Source organism: Drosophila eugracilis, unplaced genomic scaffold, assembly GCF_018153835.1.
Source record: "Drosophila eugracilis isolate 14026-0451.02 unplaced genomic scaffold, ASM1815383v1 contig_534, whole genome shotgun sequence".
Classification (NCBI taxonomy): Eukaryota; Metazoa; Arthropoda; class Insecta; order Diptera; family Drosophilidae; genus Drosophila; species Drosophila eugracilis.
The window spans coordinates 129360-151764 of record NW_024573410.1 but is presented as its reverse complement, the minus strand read 5'-3'; the positions used below and the strand labels follow the sequence as shown (position 1 = coordinate 151764).

Sequence of the window (22405 nt, the reverse complement as noted above, 5' to 3'; positions counted from 1 at the left end):
CGGCACATTTTAGGGGACTGGCCTTTTCTCCGAGACTAGTTTCTCCGGCCAGTATTCAAAACACTCGCTATCGCTAGTCGCTGGAGAACAGGTGGCCTGACTAGATCGAGCTTATATAAAAGGGGGTCGTCTATGATCCGCGAACTTCAGTGATACTTTAAACCGCCGGAGGATCAGACATGTCGCAGTACAAGGTATTCGTTCTATTCTGTGTGACAGTGTATTAAATCGAGATATATAGAAGGACTGAAAAGTGCCGTGAATTGAGACTCAGTTACAGAGTTTTGAAAGTCAATTGGATGTAAATAATTGTGCGGATTAGAGTAACATTTTCAAAAAATGTTCTTATATACCAAAGTTATAGACTTAAACTAAAACACTGCGTGGCGTACAAATTTTATAAAATTTTCCAAATCAGGTTAATCGGGTTTCCCCGGTGTGGATATAAATATCAACTTCACGACTTGAATAATTTTATAATTTTACATATGCCGGTTTATGTTGTTGTTATTTAGATAAGACATATTTATACAAACTTCTTATCTGCTTTCTAGGTCAAAACATCTTTAAAGCTTATTTTATCCAGTGTTTGCTTATAAAAATCTTATCAGTAATCACAGTTACCAAAGTTCTTTAAAGTAAAATCTAGAGATTATTTATAGATTAAAAGGGAATTTAGATTCTCATATGGATTTTTGTTTATATTTTAGTACCAGTCAGGTTTCGGGTCTCATTTCTCCTCCGAGGACGAGCGGTATCCCAACTCTTTGCCTGTGGGGCAAAACTCCCCTCAAGTGTGCCCTTACAAACTCTACGCCGAACAACTGTCCGGAAGTGCCTTCACAGCTCCAAGAACTGAGAATGTGCGAACTTGGCTCTACAGGAAGTTGCCCTCTGCCGTGCATTTTCCCTTCCAACCATTCAAAGGAGCCAAGTTCTTTAGGCAAAACTGGGATGAGCAGCCACCAAACCCAAATCAGGTAAACATAATTTTTCCGTATTAATATATAAAATAAAATTTATAATATAATCCTTGACTCAGCTTCGTTGGAAACCATTTGATTTGCCACCAAAAGACGGAAAACCTGTGGACTTTGTGGATGGTTTGCATACGGTTTGTGGCGCTGGTGATCCTAGATCTCGTCATGGCCTTGCCATACACATTTACTCCTGCAACATATCCATGGATAACTCTGCCTTTTACAACAGCGATGGCGATTTCTTGATTGGTAAGAATTGTTATTATCATTTAGAAAATAAACCTAATTCAGTTTATTTCTAGTGCCCCAGCAAGGCGTATTAGATATAACCACAGAGTTCGGAAGGATGTCTGTGGCTCCCAATGAGATTTGCGTTATACCTCAAGGCATTCGTTTTGCTGTTAAAGTGGATTCTCCTTCCAGGTGGGTGAACATTTAAGAGCTATGATATTTACAACTTTTAATATCAAAACGTTATGTTTATTTCACTTAGGGGCTATATCCTTGAGGTCTATGATGGGCACTTTGTTTTGCCAGATTTGGGTCCTATTGGAGCTAATGGCCTGGCTAATCCCAGAGACTTTGAAACACCAGTGGCCTGGTTCGACGATCAAGATGTAAAAGGTAAGTATAAACATACATTAAACAATAAACTTTAATACAAAACTAATTATTTTTGTAGACTTTCCAGGTGATATCAAAATTCCAGGGAAGCCTCTTTGTGGCCAAGCAAAATCACAGTGTTTTCGATGTGGTGGCCTGGCATGGCAACTATGTGCCCTTCAAGTACGATCTATCCAAGTTTATGGTGATCAACTCGGTTAGCTTCGATCACTGCGATCCCAGCATATTCACTGTGCTCACGTGTCCTAGTTTAAGAGCTGGAACAGCTATAGCGGACTTTGTGATCTTCCCACCCCGCTGGTCAGTGCAGGAGCACACTTTCCGGCCACCTTATTACCACAGTAAGTTTGAATTTTTCTTTAAAGTTATTATTATGTTAAGTTAATAATTTTATTTTTTGTTAGGAAATTGCATGAGTGAGTTTATGGGTCTAATCCTAGGCAAGTACGAGGCCAAGGAAGATGGCTTTGCTGCTGGAGGAGCGACCCTCCATTCGATTATGACACCGCATGGTCCGGATGTAAAGTGCTTTGATGGGGCATCGAAGGCAAAGTTGGTACCAGAACGAGTGGCTGAGGGAACCCAGGTAAGTTCTAGCATATAAAGATACAAAATTTATATTAAACAAATTTTATTTTTAAAGGCCTTCATGTTCGAATCCTCTCTGAGCTTGGCCGTAACCAAATGGGGCGAGGAAACTTGCCAGAAACTAGATGCAGCTTACTATGAATGCTGGCAGGCCCTGAAGAACAATTTCCAAATTACTGAAAAGTGAAATAATAATAACAAAGTGCACTATAATAAAACAGAATTCATTAGTAAATGTTTTTATTTGCACCATCTAATTTTAATTCTAATGACGAACTGAGTTCCAATGTTTGAGTTAATGTAAAATGTAGGTAAGGAAGAGGCAGATCATAGCTTTATAACTGGACGGACAAATTGGACGATAACTTACTTTACTTATAACAAAATGATGTTATCTTCGGACTTCTTAACTTTATATTTTTAAAATGATATTAAAACACATATGTACACATGATCAAAGGAAGTTCAGGCCATCATTAGAATTCGAAAGAGTGTCGGCAAATCTACAACACATCAATATTAATGGACGCCAGTATACTACATCTCAAAAGCTAATGATCAAAGATCTTAAAGTTAATATAATTGAATCCTTATAGTCTAAATGTGATACTCGGGGCAGATCGAGGGCTTCGATTACTGAACACTTGGCTGCTGTTTAAGCGGCAAACACATAATTGATTGCAGTTAACCTGCGCGGGTTCATGGATCCTTGGAAACTCTGAAGTGCCGTGGGAATTGGTCACATTGTCGTCTGATCGGCGACTATATAGACACTTGGTGTCACAATTGCAGGATCCCAATCTATAGTTTTTCGGAGCAGGAGTGCAATATGGATGGAGTGATTGCTCCATACTTTCTCTTCCCACGGAGCAGTAGTTATCCAGAGTATCCACCGTGCTAATGAGATCAGGTGTAAGCTCGGTTTGCTGGCGATTGGTCAGCCAATAGGTTCGCATGTCTCCTTTACCCTTTATTTAAATATTCATGCTATTATACCTTTCACACAGATATTCTTTTTAAACTTACCTTAATGCTCGTCAATCCCCTTTCGATGCAGACATAGCTGCCAATTAGCTGCAGTAACTGGTAGGTGGCTTCGGATATGTGGATCTTCATGGAATCGCCGGTGCTCTCCATTCGAGAGGCTGTGTTAACAGTGTCTCCGAACAGGCAATATCTGGGCATCTGCTTGAAGGGTACGACATGAACAAGATTTTAAACTTAAAGTAAGTCTTTTTCCCCCACCTTTTGTCCTACCACTCCTGCTGCGCAAGGACCCGAGTGGATTCCAATACGAAGCTGAACAGTTTCCGTGGGCTTATGCCGGATTTTAAGATTTCCCACCGTTTCTAGGAGATGTAGAGCCAATGAGGCAATCTCTCCGGCATGACGATTTCCATTTTGTAAAGGTAATCCGGATACCACCATATAAGCATCACCAATGGTCTCAACCTGAAATACAAATTTCTTATAAAATATCTTTAGCTTATACCCTAACCCACCTTATAGACATCGTAGTTGGATATTATGGAGTCGCAGCAGGTGTACCAATCGTTAAGCATTTCCACAACCTCGAATGGTGTACTTGTGGTGCAGAGTTCAGTGAATCCCACAATATCACTGAACAATATGGTGACACAGTCGAAGCACTCGGCCTCCACAGGATCACCTCGTTTTAGAAGCTCAGCTACAGGTCTATCAGAGATTGGGATTCAAATTTTATATAACCATACTATTTAATTTATCAAATCACTCACCTTGGCAGCATCTGGTAAAGTAGCATGTCCGTTTTCTTTTTCTCTTCGTAAAGCAAATTAGTTCGTTCCTGAACTAGACCCTCTAGGTTGTAGGCATATTTCTCCATTATCGAGAGCATATTGTCAAATATATTGGGTTTCCTAGATTAGAATGCAGGAAGTCAAATATTTTAAGGTTAAATCCCCTATCCCCTTTTAAATACTAACAATCCAGCATGAAGTTCCTTGAGATGCATGCGAACCAGTCTGATATCAGGCCTGACCTCCGGATCTTCATCCCAGCACTGACACAAGCACTTTCGGATATAGTCCGGTATGTCCAAGTGGGTGTGTGTCAAAGCTGGTCGAAATACGCCGTGCTGCAGTAGTTCTGGGCATTTGACAAACTGAATTATTTCTGCATAGAAAGTCAAACATTTAGAAAGATTTTTGTATGGCTCAACTGGCAACCTCACCCTCTTTCGAGTAGGCCGTATCACCCCAAGGACCTTTGCGACCAATCGTCTCGTACAGCAGAATCCCAAAGGAATAGACGTCCCCTTTCTGAGAGCCGCGTGCAGGTCGGTAGGAATCCCTTAAAAGCTCCGGCGCCATGCAGAGAGCACGTTTCAGTTCCAATTCACTTCTGCAAACGTCAAAGGATAAAGTGTTTTTCTATTTTTGTGGAATCGTATATATATTTTATGCAAGCAATTTAGAATGGTTATATCTTTGAAAAACTTTAAAATCAGATGGGTAAATATCGGAGCAATCATTTTACCTATTGGGCTCTTCTTGACCAGCTTTAAGTTCGTGTAGACCAAAGTCAGAGATTTGGCAGACCCAACGCGAGTCGATCAGGCAGTTGCTGGAACGAAGGTTACCATGGGATATTATCTCCGAGTCATGTAGGTAAATCATTCCCTTCAGGATATCGGAGACCAGCGAGGAGACGAACATATGGTCCAGATGCAGATCTTCGTTGGCCAAGACATCTTCCAGACTGCCCCGTGCACAGTAAGTGGTGAAGATGATGACGGATCCATGATCGGTGGTGGCACCAATAAAGTTTATAATATTCTCATGGCGCACCTATTTTTAATATTTTTATTTATATTTTTGTTTATATCTGTTAGCTATTAGCCTTACCTCTCTCATAAGTTTTAATTCCTTACGAATCGATCGGGTGATGTCTACGCTCTTTTTGTGAATCTTTTTCATGGCCACAATATTGCCACGAAAGAGAGCTATTCCATAGGATAATATAATATAATTAATACTACTTATTAATATTAATTAGGAAATAATATATTAAATTTGTATGACCTACCTATATTAGTGAATGACCTCTTGTTGGGTTCGCCAACCACTAAAATGCTTTGCCGGCAGATTTGAAACTTAAAAAAAATATTTTTTTAATAGAAATAAGAGCTATGTGATATTTTAACATATTATCCTTACTTACAATATTCTTATTAGTTGGGTTATTGTACTCGCCGAGATTAATGACGGTAACTTCCTTCATGTCCACCTTCCACAGAAGACCAGCCAAAGTCTGTTCATAGCGATAATGCCTTGAGATAAAAAATATTAAAAAATCAATAAAAATATTTGTAATTGCTTAAATAATTATAATTAAGAATTACTCATACTTAATCAGCAGAGCAATGGCCACCACAACGACAAGGGCACATAATGGCCCTGATACCAGGTACCGCCAATCTAGTTTCTTTCGAGGACACAGTTCACCATGGAATCCGCAGAGAGGTTCTGCTAAAGGAGGACGACCATTAAGCCATTGGATGGGTCTGTCATTCTTTATGTAGCGGAATTCCTTAGTAATCATCAAAATAAATTACTATAAATATTGTATTTTATAATAATTATGGAGAACTAACAGGTATTAGGGAGTGTTTGTCGTAGGCAAAAAACCCAACTGGCTGCATGGACATCTTGGCCAGGGAACTTGTCGAGACTCCACTTCCTACATCGTTCTGCAGAGTAATGACTGTGTAGTTTCCCTCGGCATCGCCATTAGAATCAATGTAAACCTATGGTAAGTAAGGTAGAAATAGTAATTATAAAGATTTCTCAAGCTTATATTTAAGTAAGTAAGTAAGTTAAGTAAGTATCCCTTCCAGGTTAGGGTGATGTATAGTACTTACATCAAATCCCTGTATTGAGTGATAGGACCTATTGAAAATGTGACTCATTACCAAGTTTCCATCGTAGATATCACCTCCCAGTTTCATGACTTCTGTTATGGCTCTAACATAGATCATGACACTGTCGTACAAATGTAGTCCATAGATGGGGACCTAGTTAATACAAATACTAAGTAAATCTCTAAAATGTATTTAAATAAAATGTAATATAACAGAAAATAAATAATTTTCCTCCTTTTTTCCTACCGATATGTTGTCAAAGACTCGTTGATGATATGGCACTAGAAAGGGAGTCTTTCGAGCATAGTCTTTTATTTTTGAACAAATGTCGCTGGAAACATAAATATATACAAATAGATTAACTGTTTTTTACAGTGTAAAAATGTAATATTCATGCAAATGAATAAAGTGAAGGAAATCAACTTGAATGTAAAAAAACCAAAAAAGATTTTCAATTTTTAAGAAATCTCCTACAAAGAATATCTATTAACCATGCCTGAAAGTAAGCACTACTTTTACCAAATAAAAAATCCCAATGAACTTGAAAAATCATTAGCGTAAAGATCGATTAACATTAGCTAGAAAGACGCAACGAAAGTACGCACAGTTAGATAACCAAGAGTCAGATAAATTACCGAATATGGGGGTTTTGTGGATATGTCATGCTTATTTTTATAACTGAACGAAATGAGATTTTGTCCAGTGATTTGCTCTTTTCTTTTCTAATATAAGGATCTAAATAATCTGGAATAGATGGTGCATGCATTAGAACTCTAGCCCGGACCACCGATACCCACAAGGCACTTACTACGTTCCATAATGTTAACCCGCCGATTCGAGTCGTAGATCTCGTCGTCCACGGATACCACAATGTAGTCCCCACTCTCCAGTAGCCGTCGATTCTGGAGGCCTCGCACAAAGTCCACCATGGCAATGTGCTCTCCAATGAACACATAGACTGTTTGGGTTATACAAAAGGGATATATCATAAGATATATATAGAAATTATTATTACTTACTGCGAGTTGTGGAATAAGTTTCTTCAATGATTTTATCGATCTGCGAAAGGGTCTTCGTGGTCGGTATGTAGTCGGATATATGTTTAAAGTGACTGATGGTAAAGTTCCTTGCCTCCGCCAGTTCCTAATCCACAAAATCTTAAGTAAGTTAAAATGATAATCAAGTTTATCAAACTCACCTGAATGGCCCGAGCCACATCAGAGCCCCAAATGGGTTTGGAGCTGACGACTATAGAGAACTTGTTCCAGTGAAAGGCGTTTAAAAGACTAATAACACTCTTCGAAACCTTGGATTAGGTTATTAGTTAGCTATTAGTTATTAAGTTCTTTTATTTCGAAGTTAGTTACTAGATATTACCTTGGAAGCTGGAGCTAAGGTTCTGGCAAAGGTATGAAATGTACTTTTGTTTGAGACTATTGAGTCGGAGCATTTCTAAAGGGTAAGCAAAAGTAATTATTAAGGGTTTGAGAAATGAGTTTGTTTAACAATAAGTAACAAACTATTCTTGTCTGTATTGGTACTTCAACTTTGTTTTTCTGACAAAGAAAATGAATAAACAATGAAATCTCTGCTAAAGAGTTGAAAAATCTAACAGTAACTTTTCTATTTCAGCAACAGAATTTATTTGTCTTCTGGTTGCTGGTCATGTTTTGCCAGCACATTTTTGTTACACTTTTTTATGGCAATAGGCAAATAAATTGTGAATCAATCCCCCTGGGAACAGTAATCCCCGTTAACTCTCACAAAATGGTCTGTCAGATGTGAAAGCTAAAGTCTACAACTCTTGAATCGAACACTGGTGACCCAGATTTGAGTAATGGGTCTACTCACAAATGATAGCATCGGTGTGTTCCAGGCGGAGGCCAGCAGAGCCTCCGTGGTGCAGCTCTCGTCCGGACCGATGAATGCGGTTACGCCCGTTTCCCGCATCTGTGTCATCGCCCTGGAAACGGAAAGGGAAAAAGACACGGAAACAGGAAACCGGAAAGGGACAATTTCAGAAGGTAACTGATGCAGGAGTAATTTAATAATGGTGTAATTGAATGATTTACCTCAAAGGCTTTACACGGTAGGCGCTCATTTTATGGCCAATGTCGACGGGTTTGAAGGATAACTTCTTGCCCGGCAACAGGTTTGGGTTTTTATTCACATCCTCGATGGCAAGGGGCAGTCCGCCCAGCGTCACCTAAGGTGTCACAAAAAAAAAGGAGTGCAATTTAAGGTCAGCGCTGAGTCGTGGATAATTGGACTTGAATCTCGGCACTCAGAGAAACTCTCCCTGCTGTGGCTGGCACTTAATTTATGCATGTTGAGGCAGGTGGTTAAGGGCCATAGAGAAGCATAAACAAAGCAATGCAAAACATAATAATATTTACCCTTGGTTTCCCCCTGTGGATGGGGGGGTTAATTTAAAAATTCCTCAAAAATAAAGTTCTCTATTGCAAAGGAATGCATTTCGAGGTTAATAATATTCAAGTTTTAATTTAGTGAAGGCAAAACTAACTTTATTTTTATTGAGTTTTTTGCTTGCTTAATTTGGGAAACTTCAAGGATATCTGATTTAAAATAAGTATGCTTAAACCATTTATGGATATTTTTATGCCAAGTCTCGGCTCTTCCTGCTTGACCTAGTTTAAATTAGACACCTGCTAAGTTGATGCTTAATGTTAAGCAGAGTGAAAGTTTAAAAGTCAGTTTCAAGAGTTCCAAAGTTTCTTTAAACCAATAATTTTAGTTATAAATCAAAATGGTCTCTCATTTAAGTTAGAAGTTTAATTTGGACCTCCAAATCCCAACATTAAGTCATCACAAACATCTCAAAGCCGAGCAGTTCGTTGATTCCCTGGGCATAGGCCCGCAGTTCGTGATTTCTGCTTTCAAGGTGTCGAGCACTCAACAATCGTCGGTTAAGCCCTATAGCCAAGACAAAGCTACTTATGGCCAGGATCATCAAGTAGTTCCAGAGCATGACAGCCAGGACACTGAACAATAAAAAATTGTCAGCCTCATAGTGTGTTTCTTCAGCCAGGCACTCCCAAATGTGGTAAGGGAAACGCCCAAGTCCCTGGGCCACCTTTAGGCCCCAGGGTAGCAACATCACGGGACTGCAATGCTGCCACAAGGACAGACCTGCTATACGAAGCCTGGAGAAGAATCCCCCGAAGGGACACTTGGTGGGAAGGTATATCAAACCATAGCCGTAAAACATGGCACCCATGGCGAAACCGGAAAATAAAGGACTCCAGGCCAGCTCTCCCAGCTTGCACACTAGGTAAATACGGGCGAGAGGTCGCTGGAGCTCCGGGGATTGGTCAATTTGGATTGTAAACTCCAGCATCGACAGCATTAAAGTCAGTTGGAGTAGCGTAAAAACGGAGAGGCAGCGATGTGAACGTATAAATTTGGTTATATAATCACGCATTTTCCCAGCGTTAACAATTTATCAATTTTGTAATTTCTCAATAATGCCAGACAGTAAGTGAAAGTGTTCCTTTTCTTTTCATGGTCAGGATAATATTACTCCTTCCCGTTGTCATGAAAACCTGCTGGGATATTTATAGGCCTTGAAAACGCTTAACAGATTAAAATCTGAATATAAAACCTTGGAAACGCAGCGGGAATTTCTGGCTAAATTCGAAACTGGGAAAAGAATAATTGGAAGTAACTTCTGGGAAATCTGAAAAACTTAATTAAGCTTCTTGATTTCAAAAACATCTTTAAAGCTAACTACTCTTATGAAAAACAGACAATTTTTTAATAGATTTCCTTCTAAATGCTGTTTATATCTAATTGAAAAATTTATTTGATTTGAAAACATCCTCTTACCTCACTTCCAAATCGACTAATAGCTTTAGTTCTAATAATTAATTAGATTGGTCTACCAAAAGCCATAATCCATAAATCAATCCATTTAAAAGGCGGTAATAACATCAATTAAAATCCAGATTTGCTTTGTGGTTAGTTCAATGGTAATTAATTAAAATATTCTAACAGTTTGGGAATTTTACCCAAATCATGTCTGCTTTTCACTGGCTGACTGCATTTGGCAATTACAATAATAGTAATAATGGTAATGAAACTGCATTAAAGGCAACCGTTAAAGCATTCTTATAACTTTTAAAACGTTTAAAGTTGAAATTTAATTGGTATGTGTAATGGTTTTAAATACACATGATAAGCTCTTTTAATCTCTTATTAAAAAACAATTAACTCCCAATCGGATTTCTTCAATTAATCTTTCCACAGTTCAGACTTTAAATCTGAGTCGGCGTCATGAAATCGATTCTGGGAAATTGGCATGGGCAGGAAATGCGGCAGACACCTCCGGCAAGAACTACGTTAATTATGCCAGAAATCAATATGAAAGGAGAATAAATTTAATATCAATTAATGATTCAAAAGGCTTTCAGAGTTTCTTACAATGAGTGTTTCAATTTGTTGTAAGAAAAAAAAGTCCTCCCAAAGACTCCTTGTAAGAGACTCCTGGTCGAAGTCATTTCTTTCATCTTTGACAGTTGAAGTATAAACCCTTGGTCAAAAGGATATTTTATATTCACTAAGAATTTTAAGTAGTTAAATATGACAAAGTTATCATTCGATGGCAAAAATGTAGCAAATAAAATAAACCTAATAACCAATTAATTATATTGACTCTTATGAAACTTCCTACTGCCAAGGAAAAATTTATTGCAAGTTTTCAGATTAAATAGCTGACTTGCCCTATTTTTCATTTTATAACCAAGGGAGAGGAAAGCACATGAAGTAATATGAATTAAGGATGAAGCTGTCATAGTAACAGGGAACAGTTGTTAAGATGAGGTTTAAGCTCATGGGTAGCTGCAATTAAAGTACACATGTTAACATAAAACCGTTTTCAAATACCATAACCTTGGACTTGGCAAAATTTTTCTCTGTAACTGAACGCGGATTTTAAGCGAAAAGTAGAAATACTCCCACCCAAAAGCCAAGGAGTATTCGTCGCTATAGTTTCTGGTCTTTGAAACTGTAGCCACTTGGGTTCTACTTCAGCTTTTTTGCTTTAAAAATTAACTAAAAATAGGTCGTAATAATTAAGTTACTAACTAAGTTATTAAACTTTTGTAATATACATGGAATTAAAGAGGAATTCGGAATTATTAATAACATATATTAGACTTGAAGATTGTGATGGCCTGTGGAAATGAAGATGAAAAGAAAATGTTTTAAACGCATTTAAAATGGCCTTTTAAAGTGTAAGGGAAATACTTTCCTTTATGATTGCTTTCCTTAAAAGTCAATTAAGGTGTAATTAAAAAGGGATTTTTGAAGGACAGACAGAGGAAATGCTCCCCGAAAATGTTTTTCTTTAACTTCATTTGTTTTGTGGCGATTTTTAATTTAATTTAAAATGTTTTCTTTTTTGATAGAAAACTTTGAGCTTTGCTAAATTTATTCAATTAAAATACAATTTTCCGTTTGTAGAAATGAAAAATGTGTAACTCCTCGAACCAGTCCGGTCATTCCTGTTTTATTTCTGTTAAAGCAATTAATATACTTTGCTTAATGCGGATTAATATTTATACTTGTGGAGGGAAATGTGGCGTTTGTCGTTTTTAATGCCCTAAAGGACAATTTGAGCTGGACAGCGATGGGGCTCATGGGAAAAATGAAACTTACAAGAAAAACAAATAAGGAAACATACAGAATTTTTCTGTCAAAAGTTGACATACAGTCAACAGGCAATGCCAAATAAATATGAGTGACAAAGCAACCATTTTCGGTTTATGTGGATTTAAAAACTTGATTCACACAGTTTGTTTTTTAAAGAGATATTGTAACGTGTATCGAGTTCATAAAAAAGTCAATTGAGTCAACATAATATCTGATTTAATAAATCTGTCAGATAGCCGAATGTTCAGCTTACAAAAACTGCATATATATCTTTATATATTCACATTTTTTGTGTGTTTATGACATAACCGAAAAAACTTCCGAATCGCTTGGCTTTGGTCCGTTTATAAATCCCAACAGGACTCTTGACGGATTTGCTTTTAAGCCTTCCTTTTACGTTAGTCAGTCAGTCAAATAAATAAGAGCCATCAGCAGACTATTGCAAGTATGATTGAGTTTTTCCCGGGTTCCAATTAAATTCAGCATAAAGGATCCTAGATTTGAATGGATTACTGGGATATGTAAAGGATATACAAAAATGCATTTATCTCCATTATTGTTTTGCCAGCACAGATGGCCGCTGTCAATCCTCTTTAAAAAACAATCAGAAAATCAACACAAGATGAAAACGATTTCGGTTTTATGGAAAGGCTATGAAATACCCTAAAATATTTTATGTAGAAGTTTAATTTGGTTTTAGGAACCGTTTCTAATTTGTATATGATGATTTTTTTACTATTACACCCACCACTTATTTATATTAATCAACTTAAAAACACTTTGATTTTCTGTAAAAAAGAAACAACGTACTAGCGGTTTCTATAATTTAGTGTAACTTTTTAATAAAAACTCTCATAAAATATTTAAACATTCCTAAAATCTCTCAGTAACCTAAAAGTGTCTGGCATAATCCGTTTAAGTATATAACATAACCAGCAATGTTAGAGTATGATAGTCAAATGCCTCAAGGGACGCATGATGTGTTTGATTGGGGCAGGACAATCGTCCCTTCAATCATTATGCCGAGCTGTAGGTTCCATGATATTTTTGGGACAGGATGCGTTGACTTGTGGCCCAAAATGGGATTGGCATTTGAATTGTAAATGTGACAGGTTGATGTATTATGCATGTACATACAAAATTAGCACAAAATGATAATTTCCAATTATTTTGAATAATATTTCGGCCAACTTTAAAGCAATAACCATGAGGGGATGTGTGGGCTATCTCTTATTACTCACTCGCATCTGGGAATATTCAGCGAGGAATCCAATATTTATCGTGTCCGACAGACGGCGTGTGGAGGCAAAAGCAGCAGCAGTTCCAGAGGCCAAAGGATTGCTCCACTGACAACCGAGTAGGACGTAGACGCATGAAAATGCCGCGATGGAGGCGGAAATGCCAGGCATCCTCAGAGGCAATAAAGTTTTATTTTCCACGAAACTGAAAACTGAAACTGACACCGCCACGGGTACTGGACAACTTGACAACCTAACCACGGACCACAGACTTTGGAGCACTTAATGGTCATAGATTTTCACATGGTCAAAGGAGCAAAGATTCAACAAAGAACGGATGTCATTTGTTTAGTTAAATCCCATATCCTTAATCCTTGATCCCAACAGGTTGCGTATATCGCTGGTTGAAATCCAACTTGTTGCTCCGCTATTTCGTATTCCGTTCCGGCACTCAAACACGCCCGTAGTCAATTGCAGACTGCGTTCGTGCCACCAGCTATCCTGCTTTTATAGCCTCTGTGCTTCGTGTCCTTCGGTGCGTTTCGTTTCTATTACGGCTGGGATACAGTGGCAGTGGGTGTTGGAGGTAGGCGACTGTTGGGTGGCCAGGAGGACGCGCCAAAATTAAGTGGTCTATGAATGACAAAATCAGCAGAGTCTGGGGATCAAGAGCGGGACAAGTGGACGACGCAACTGTCCGTTTGCCGTTGGTCAGTTTGGACAGGATGCTGAGGACTTTGTTTATTTGTTCCTGTTGGCAGTCAAAAATCATTCGTTTTAAATTTAGAGTGACCCCAATGATGACTTGGCTGAGCACCTGGCTCCCAGTTTCGGGTCACGTTAGCCAGCTTAGTCAGCTTTTGCTCCTGTTGAGCACATTATTTTCCGGTTCCTGATACCCATCGAGGCAATTTTCCTTCGCAAATTGCAATAATACTTCCTCAGTCTGACAGTCAATTATGTGAACAACCTTTTGTTTTCCCCTCGTCAGATTGTGTAGCAGATTTTAGAGTTTTCCGGACTAATGCTCTCGTAATGGGCAAAGTAATAGATCAATGAGCTTAAGTTTGTTTATAAAAAAAAGGCCTTTTAAGGGGGAGTCTCTTCTAGTTTTGAAGGATATTTCAATGCGGTAGTATTCCAATGAATTAGATTAAATTAACAAATAATTTAAATAAGTGCAACCCTTTTCCTGCTAATGAAAAGGACACCCTTTATCCAGGTGCGTTGTAGAATTCCAAGTTCAAGGACACAAATTTGGCATCTATTTTAGTGGTTCCCAACGTAATCCTGGCTCAGCGTGCCACAAAAGGGGTATGATGGGACTTTTAATCGAAAATCCAAATGCAAATGTTTTGCCATACAGTTTGGGAGCTATTGGACTGAGCATTGAGGCAACTGAGACTATTTGGGGGCACTGGAGTTCCTCGTTGTTAACATTAATTGCGTTGCACAATTATTTGCGTGCCTTCGGTTTCGATTTCTAATTAAATTTCCCCAGTCCTTTCTAAGTGGCATCACATAGCTTACAGCCTATAGCATTCACATTTGCTTAGCACCTGTCTTTTGGATTCATTTTCAATTGCCATGAGGTATAATTTGCAACTGAGAATTCCAATACATATCCCAAGCAGCTCAGTAAGAGCTACAGTGTGGAACAGAAGTATAAGTCTTTTTCTATGTCATGACATGACATGACATGGAACTTGAAATGTGAGTGTTATATAATATAAGACCCACGGAGAGTTCCAAATCGAAATTAGCCAAATAATGGTTGGTATCTATATTAATGCCTTTATATAAGCATCCTTTAATTGCTATGGTAATAGTAAAGCAAAGCAAAGGTCCAAGTTCAATTTCTATCCCAGCTAACAATTTGATTCCAGTTAAGCCGACTTGTAAGCTGATTGAAATGGAAATGAAATTGAACTTTAGCTCCTGTTCCTCGTCTTCAATATTTGGTTACTCCTTTGTATACCAGTCGGAGGATGACGATTATGGAACCATGACGAATCATATCCTCCTTTGTTGGGACTCGTTTGCATATGACAATATTCGTGCAAAGGTGCCATCGAGTTGGCAAGGAAGCTCCAGCGTAAATAATGAATGGACAAGAGTAGTTCCTTCTGTGCTGAAATATGGCCAGGACATGAATTTCCTTATATTTCATATCACTTAATATTTCATTTCACTTTTATTTACTCTCATATTTATTTGGGAACCAAAATGAAACCATTAAAATTAAAAATAATTCATATTTGTCACGAATTTCCGGTTGCATAAATTTTCTGGAAAATATATTTAAATGTAAACAATTTAATGCAAGCGATTTTCTTTTATAATAATTTGCGAAAAACTTTTGTTCACTCTACTGGGAATCGAATTCGCATTTCAGGAATTTGCATACGAAAGTTATTTCTTTATTTGAATTTCTGTCTATTATTGGTCCATTCATAGTCGTAAAACGCGTTTCTATTGTTGCTTTTCCATATTGATGTAGGAAAATGCGAATCTATTCTCAATAAAAATCTGTTTGTTAAATCGTAGAAAAATTTGCAAAGGTATAAATTACGACTTAAACGAAAAGTTGCCTTCTCTAAATGTTAATAATTTAATAAACAAAAACAACACGAGCCATTAAGAATGCCAACATCTCTCTCTGATTACTTAATTCCATGCAGTTGGATTGCTTTTCCCATTTGCTTGCAGCATTCCAAACAGAATGCGTAATCTGTACTTGTGTGCTCAGTTTTAATCTGCTAAATATTTAAGTATATCCACATAACAACACCAGTGAATGAACTGCAACCTATTCATGTTTATTCAGTTGGATAAACCCGCCAACACTTGCTCTAGGCTTACACAAAAGTGGCCAAAAAAGTTCACAGAAAACTGAACTTTTCCAACATAAACGCAGCATAAAACTGGCTTCCCAGGAAAAAGCTATAATTTTTAGCCAAAACACTGAAAGGAAGAATGAGATTAAGGAAGTTAATCTTATTAAATGCGATTTAACTTAAAGATTAAGTACAGAGAGTGCTGAGTATTTTGATTTATTAGTTAGTTATTAATTCTTTATTTTAAGATTTTTGTATTTTTTTTACAATGTTTATTGTAAGCTTATTTATAAAGTCCAAATTCGATTCACTTCACTGGTAATGGGCGAGAGCATCCTTGTTGATGACGCCCGCATAACTGGTGTACTTGGGAGAGGTTCCATTGAGGGCGATGAACTGCTCTGCCACTTCGACAGCAACGCGAACCTGGGCCTCCGAGGTGCTGGCACCCAAATGGGGAGTGGCCACCACCTTGGGGTGACTGATTAGGGCCTTGGTGACCGCAGACTTTGGCGGCTCCTCGGGATAAACGTCGAAGGCGGCGCCGGCCACTTTGCCACTTTCGAGGCCATCAAGCACGGCCTGCTCATCAATGATACCGCCGCGGGCCACGTTCACCACCTTGACACCCTGCTTGCACTTGGCCAGAGTCTCCGTTGATATTAGATCTAAAGAAAAATACTTTCTTAAAGACTTTCCTGAACAGAGAAAACCCTTTCCCAGCACGTGTCCAGTTTTTTCAAGCAATTAAAAAGCTTGTGTCCAAGGACTTAACTTACTTTCGGTGGCCGGGATGAGCGGCGTGTGTACGGTTATGTAATCCGCCAGTGGCCAAATCTCCTCCAGCGTCATCTTCTCAATGCCCGCTGCCTTTGCCTCCGCCTCCGTGGTGATGGGATCGTATCCAATAATCTGTAAGACAATCATGGTTCGATTAAAATTTCACACAAAGTAAATACCCAATCCGGGGATTTACCCGCATGCCCCAGGTCTTCATCCGAATGGCAACCTCGCGACCAATGCGACCCAGTCCGAGAACGGCCAGGGTTTTTCCATACAGCTCAGTGCCGGCATAGAGTTTCCTGTCCCAGCGACCCTCTTTCATGCTTTGACCAGCGGGGACAACGGGGCGGGCCAGGGAGCCAATTAGGATGCACGTCAGCTCACAGGCTGAAATAGAATTGCCACCCGGAGTGCTGAAAGCGACGAGAGTTTAGTTAAACATTCCCTAAATGCCTCGATAGACATTGGTGTGGTTGTTGGGTGGCGTTTGTTGTGACTAGACAGCATTATGCAAATTCCCCCCGAAAAAAAAACGAAATAAAGAAGATGGGAGCGAAATGTGGCAATATTCGCGCTTGCCTCTGTAGCCTTGGCAATGCGGTGGGCCATCTGACATTGACGCGACCAACCCACAACCCACGCTGATACTCGTCGGCCCTTAATTATGCGTGTCAAACGGCGTCAATTGACCCAAGTCATGGCCCTGCTTTTGGGCTGTGATAGTTGCGATAGCGACTGCCAATCCCGCGATTCAGAATGCGCATAATTATTGGGAAGATGCCTCATTGGAGACGACTCTATGCAGCCCTAGGTTCTAGGTTGTGCTAGATTTCGATAACTTTCATCATTAAAAGAAAGGTTTTTAGCACGTCAGGCAACGATATCAACAACTTTGTAAACTTCATTGAAAAACGTTCATATTTTTGTTTACTGTCCCCTACTAAACCCTTTCCCGGGCTGCAGTGCGCAAAAGGCTTATGAGGGACTTACTTGAGGACAACGACATTATGCGACGTGGCTGCAGGAACATCGATGTTGTCAACACCCGCCCCCGCGCGGCCAACAACCTTTAGACTCCCGGCTCCGGCGGCCAAAACTTCCGCGGTTATTTTCGTATCCGAGCGAACGATGGCGGCGTCAAAGTTCTGGAATGCGGGGTAATATAATAATTAGCAACTGTGTAAATACAAATATTTGTCATAAAATTCCCTTAACCATTGCACTGACCACCCTAAGTGCTCTAATTGCTGGTGTCTAGTAGCGTGATTGATACCCCTTAGCACCTGTTGAGTAATAAGTTTCGTTATCTTGAAAATGGTTTTATATGGCATAAGGGTCTGGCTGTATTAATTGGTCTGCCTGAGTTTTTCTTAGAATTTTTCGGTTTCACTTGGAACAATAGATTTAATGTTGAGGCAACATCGTCTGATCGGAAGTATGTTTGATAAGCATTTATTGATTAAACCTATAAAGTGGTGATAAGAATGTCTAGCGCTGCCTAGTTATTAGTAATCAAAAAGAATAATATGGCCAAAAAATGTAGTTTAATATGCCAAAGTTTTTTGTGCCTAAGAAGTTAACTAAAATAAACATTCTAATGCTGGAATACTGGGTAGCACAGTTTAAAATGAACTAATTTTGGTCTAATTAAATTGTTTTTCTTGTTACCAAAGGCAAACATATTTTTGTATCGAATACTGTTTTTTGGCCCTTGGAATTTGTTGTGCTTTGTGAAACGAACAACAGAAAGCATTTTTCTCTAAATCAAATAAAATCCAAAATATTTATTTATTATACGTGCTCATGCAGGTATGAATGGATTTAAATAAAAGAAAACAAATTCTGGTTTGCATAGATTACATGCATTCGCAATAGAACGTAAATTTAAACACATTAAAGAATAATAATTGATTTTCATTTAAGGGAAAATCAACAAACTGTCAGGATGGCTTAACTTTTTTTTGTTTGATTTAAGTGCTTTAAACATAATTACAATCCGATTAACTGTTGTTAAATTTATTAGCAGTGATGTAAATGAAATAAATGTCGGTCAATTTATTGCCACTAATCCCGAATGAGAGCTTATCAATTTTAATTAAAAGCACTTGCTAATCGGTTGAGATGGAAATCAGTCTGCCGATAACACTTGAGCACACTTATGCTTTGGCACATACTAACTAGTGTAGTCCTGTGTTTAACACATTACATACATGTGCTGTGCGGATTTTCAGCTTATGTGCTTAGTTACTGACTAATTGTTGTTATGCTGTCATTATGTAACACTTACATTTAACAGCATTTAAATGTAGTGAAGCTGACAAATACTTTAGTCATCTGCACGTGTTTTGAAACGGCTCTTCAATGGTTTAAAAAGCTTTCAATTGCTTCCCTTACATATCTCTTACATACTACTATAGATTTTTTTTAATTTTTTTCACCTGTGCCGTAATCCCTCAGCCACTTACCTTAACTTCCTCACACAGCTCCGCCACGGGGAGTTTCAGCTTGTAGGTAACCTTGTCAAAAACAAAAACAAATGGTCAACACATTGATTAAATTGTGCAATTCATTAAATGCAACACACTGAAGCACTTTTACATGATTACAAGTTCAAATACAGTGGAGACTAGGTAACAAATTCAATCAATTTATAATAGTTCTAATCCATATCAACTTCAACCTCAAAATAAGCTTCAAAGCAACTTAGTTACCGTAATAAGTTAAAAGTTATTTGTAATTCCTTCATCCGAGTGAACACTGTACTCGAAAGCACTTGTATGGGTGTAAGCTTTTGTACATTTTAGCACATAATCGCTTGTCACGTCATGGGCTTCAGGGAACTTACACTAATCCCATGCTGTTCCAGCAGCTCCACGCAGGATTTGTCCACTGCATCGCAGACCAGCACTTTTTGATATTAAGGGGCATATTTGCTTTGCTAAATAATATACTTAAGAATCTGGACAACCGGTCGATTGTGCTAATTTTTGCAAATTACTTTCAGACGCTCACGATCTGCGCCACAGAGCAAACAAATTGAACTGACTTTGAGAGTGATTTTGCCGGGCCATCGAACCTGACTTTGAGTGGCTACTCTCCAATGCATTGCGGTTGTTGTTGCTCTTCTTTGTGATAACCGACTGGAGAGATCAGGGAGAGAGCCCAAGTCCTCTCTCTCTCATCCACGCGATATGTTCTTTACGGTATGCGTGTAAGTTGTTTTCGAAACGGCAATTCGAATTTGCTTGCAAAACAACAATTTTAACCCACCGTTGACCCTGTCACTTGAAAACATATTTGCATTTTATTTTCAATATTTTTATTGTATTTGCTTTTATTTGCAATTTAGCTTTCATTTAACTACGTATTTTCCAAAAACATATTGTGAACAACATTTGAATGCGGAAAATGAAAACTAAAAACAACAAATCATGGCCGAGGAGAAGGCATCCTAGCCATTAAATCAAAGGAATATTACAAAGTTCATAACAAAATAAGTTGGTAAACAAATTGAAATATCATAAACTATTTACATACAATTCTTGGAAATTGCTGATTGGATTTTAGTTACTGTTTTCTCGTTTCTTGTTTTTTGTTTTTACAATATGTATATGTTTTGCATGTATAAAATATTCTATATAAATTTGGTGTGGGGTTGATATTTCCACAATTAGTTCTTGTTTATTTTTCTGGGGGTAATCGGTGTGTGTGTGTGTGTGTGTGTGTGTGGGAGGGAGCTTTTGGTTAATCATAATATATTGAATACGGAAATTTCAGGCGTGCTCTTGTCGAATCTTTCCACTTTACAAATCTTCCAGTTTAATTAGGGATTTAGGCTAAAAGAAATAAAGTTTGCTTTGTTTTTTGGATGTATTAAAGTGGCTTGAAAAGTAGAGAAGTTATTACCGCTAAATTTAATTATATATAGGCGTATTCTCTTCTTAAAGTTTCAGTATTTTCGCTATAAAATTTGTTTGCATGTGTGTGTGTGTTCCTTTTTAGTTTTTTTTTTCAAGAGTGTCAACGAATTGAAATTGCTTTGTTTTTCGCTTTTGTTTTTGTTTGTTTTTTAATCGGAAATAAGATTTTATTATTACAAAAAAATTGCTATATATTAGAAGCAAACCTGTTGTTGTTTTTTGTTTTTTGTTTTTGTTTTGCAAAAATTGATTAGGACTTGGTTTGTCCATCTGCTAAAAGGTTATGTAATGGAATATATGAATTTATCAAGTTTAGCTTTCCAAAACTTTCAAAGAATTTGAGTTGAGAAATTTAAGGCATCTTACAAAATATCTTCAACATATTCCTATCAGATCTGATGAAATTTTCATGGCAAAGTTCACCTTTCGGTTTCCAGAAAGTATCTAACAATACCTGGGATAATCTATTATCTGTTATCTCTTATTATTTGTTTTTCTTTTTATGTTCATATCTTGGATTTCACGCCAAAATGCCTGCTGATGTATCTGTATCGTTTTAAATTTTGTTAATTATAGTAAGAACGTACATATTCATGTATAAATGTATATGAATCATTTTGTTTTTGTTTTTGTTTTTGGTTTTGTTTTTTTAAATATATACCATTATCATATATTGAATTACCAGTTCTGTGAATTATGTGCAATACTATAACATTATACACATTCCCATCGACTGATCTTTTAAACTTAAGTATTCCGCTTGTCTCCTCCTTAGCTGCGAAGGATCGTATCTAGTTTTGTTTTTAACTTTATGCTAGTATTAAAAAGTAATATTTCATTTAGGTTTTAGCTAATACATAGATCATTTTTCTTTTGCCACTTTTTACAAGAAGTGCTTGCGTATCGTATGCTGCTTTCCATTATATTTAAATATTTTTTGTTCCTCGTTAAAGCGCCTCCAGTGCCTTGGCCAACCCCATCTCTCTCTCTCTGTCTTCGGGGAAAGGCTAACCATTTGAAAGTAATTTGGAAAGATCTTTTAGGTATCCGTATTTGTCGTGCGCTGTTCAAATTTGCTCTCCAAAAATTTAGTTATATCACCTTGTATCTCTTATATAAAAAGTACTAGATTTTTGTGGGTTTTTTTTGTTTTCTTTTGCTTCAGGTCCATGGGCCTGGCCTGTCCTGGCTACACTGTGCTACAAACTCTATAGCCTTTGGGGGCTTCAGCTGTAGTCCTTGGACATTAGGATGGGTTCTGTGGGTGTGCTTACAGATCAACTAGCTAGTAGCTAAACATCAACTCTTACTCGAGGTGGCGATCGATTTGAATGCAGTGCGGTTCATCATTGTTGGGCTCTAGCTCAGTTCGACAACTAATGATCGACAAATTTAGCATGGTGGTTGGAATTGTAAAAGGAGTGCTCGTTCGGAATGGGCCAGATCAACTTTTCTCTTCTCGTCTCGACATTACGTGTAGGTACTTACAGTACTTGAACAATAATTTTGACTTTAGCGGTGGCAGTGGGTAGTGGGGCAGGGGAAATGGAAGATATCAGAAGGGCGGGGTTGTGGAGTGCTGGTGTGTAACTCGATTTGATGGTTTATAAGGCACTGGTAGTTTTAAATCGCTATACCTAAACCTGGTTCATAGCTGGGATCTAGCTTTCGATCCCAACCCAGGTTGGAGGCCTGTTCGCGTGCAATCCAACTTGAACTTTGAACTGCAAACGCGAACTGTGCGCTTTTGGCAGGTGTGTGGCATGATATGGTGTGACAAGGTATCTAGGTCGAAGGTATTGCTAGTAGAAGAAGAAAGTCTACACAAGACAGTGCGTTTCATTAAAGTTCCCATTATAGATAA

The 22405-nt window shown here is 38.1% G+C and overlaps 4 protein-coding genes across 6 annotated transcripts; 1 reads left to right on the top strand and 3 right to left on the bottom strand.

Moving 5' to 3' along the window:
- Positions 1–88: 88 nt before the first annotated feature.
- LOC108111328 (homogentisate 1,2-dioxygenase) lies at positions 89–2427 on the top strand. Of its 2 annotated transcripts, XM_041819294.1 has the most exons (8): positions 89–194; positions 711–980; positions 1043–1229; positions 1283–1403; positions 1474–1601; positions 1661–1945; positions 2009–2190; positions 2248–2427. In XM_041819294.1, the coding sequence occupies exons 1-8, from the start codon at positions 180–182 to the stop codon at positions 2377–2379; spliced, it is 1320 nt and encodes a 439-aa protein (XP_041675228.1). In that variant the 5' UTR covers positions 89–179; the 3' UTR covers positions 2380–2427. The 2 variants fall into 2 exon arrangements, with proteins under 2 accessions (XP_041675228.1, XP_017076235.2); XM_017220746.2 differs by lacking the exons at positions 2009–2190; positions 2248–2427 and having other exon boundaries at positions 1474–1604; positions 1663–1927.
- Positions 2428–2782: 355 nt separating this feature from the next.
- Positions 2783–13224, bottom strand: LOC108111398 (guanylate cyclase 32E). Of its 2 annotated transcripts, XM_017220836.2 has the most exons (23): positions 13005–13224; positions 8166–8299; positions 7945–8056; positions 7471–7545; positions 7292–7399; positions 7113–7236; positions 6902–7051; positions 6729–6837; positions 6340–6424; positions 6094–6246; positions 5827–5979; positions 5581–5762; positions 5394–5502; positions 5259–5325; positions 5078–5175; positions 4710–5020; positions 4405–4574; positions 4157–4346; positions 3950–4090; positions 3695–3887; positions 3438–3644; positions 3219–3377; positions 2783–3160 (listed from the first exon to the last, which is right to left on the bottom strand). In XM_017220836.2, exons 1-23 carry the CDS (start codon positions 13170–13172, stop codon positions 2783–2785), a joined length of 3576 nt encoding a protein of 1191 aa, XP_017076325.2. In that variant the 5' UTR covers positions 13173–13224. The 2 variants fall into 2 exon arrangements, with proteins under 2 accessions (XP_017076325.2, XP_017076336.2); XM_017220847.2 differs by lacking the exon at positions 6729–6837 and having other exon boundaries at positions 6898–7051.
- Positions 8826–9586, bottom strand: LOC108111406. Its single transcript, XM_017220860.2, has one exon. The coding sequence runs from the start codon at positions 9533–9535 to the stop codon at positions 8912–8914; it is 624 nt and encodes a 207-aa protein (XP_017076349.2). The 5' UTR covers positions 9536–9586; the 3' UTR covers positions 8826–8911.
- A 2823-nt stretch (positions 13225–16047) lies between the features above and the next one.
- On the bottom strand, positions 16048–19672 carry LOC108111982 (D-3-phosphoglycerate dehydrogenase). Its single transcript, XM_017221707.2, is given in 7 exon segments — positions 16048–16506; positions 16618–16750; positions 16815–17034; positions 17612–17766; positions 19087–19137; positions 19467–19534; positions 19537–19672. Coding segments are annotated over 7 exon segments (996 nt in total). The 5' UTR covers positions 19550–19672; the 3' UTR covers positions 16048–16150.
- Between the last annotated feature and the right edge of the window lie 2733 nt (positions 19673–22405).

Coding starts and splice junctions, on each gene's coding strand:
- LOC108111328 (XM_041819294.1), top strand. Junction 1,230..1,282: donor CGATGGCGATTTCTTGATTG/GTAAGAATTGTT, acceptor GTTTATTTCTAG/TGCCCCAGCAAGGCGTATTA. Junction 1,946..2,008: donor CCGGCCACCTTATTACCACA/GTAAGTTTGAAT, acceptor ATTTTTTGTTAG/GAAATTGCATGAGTGAGTTT.
- LOC108111406 (XM_017220860.2), bottom strand. CDS start 9,535: ATGCGTGATTATATAACCAAATTTATACGTTCACATCGCTGCCTCTCC.
- LOC108111398 (XM_017220836.2), bottom strand. CDS start 13,172: ATGCCTGGCATTTCCGCCTCCATCGCGGCATTTTCATGCGTCTACGTC. Junction 8,300..13,004: donor CTGAATATTCCCAGATGCGA/GTGAGTAATAAG, acceptor GTGACACCTTAG/GTGACGCTGGGCGGACTGCC. Junction 7,400..7,470: donor CCTTAGCTCCAGCTTCCAAG/GTAATATCTAGT, acceptor ACCTAATCCAAG/GTTTCGAAGAGTGTTATTAG.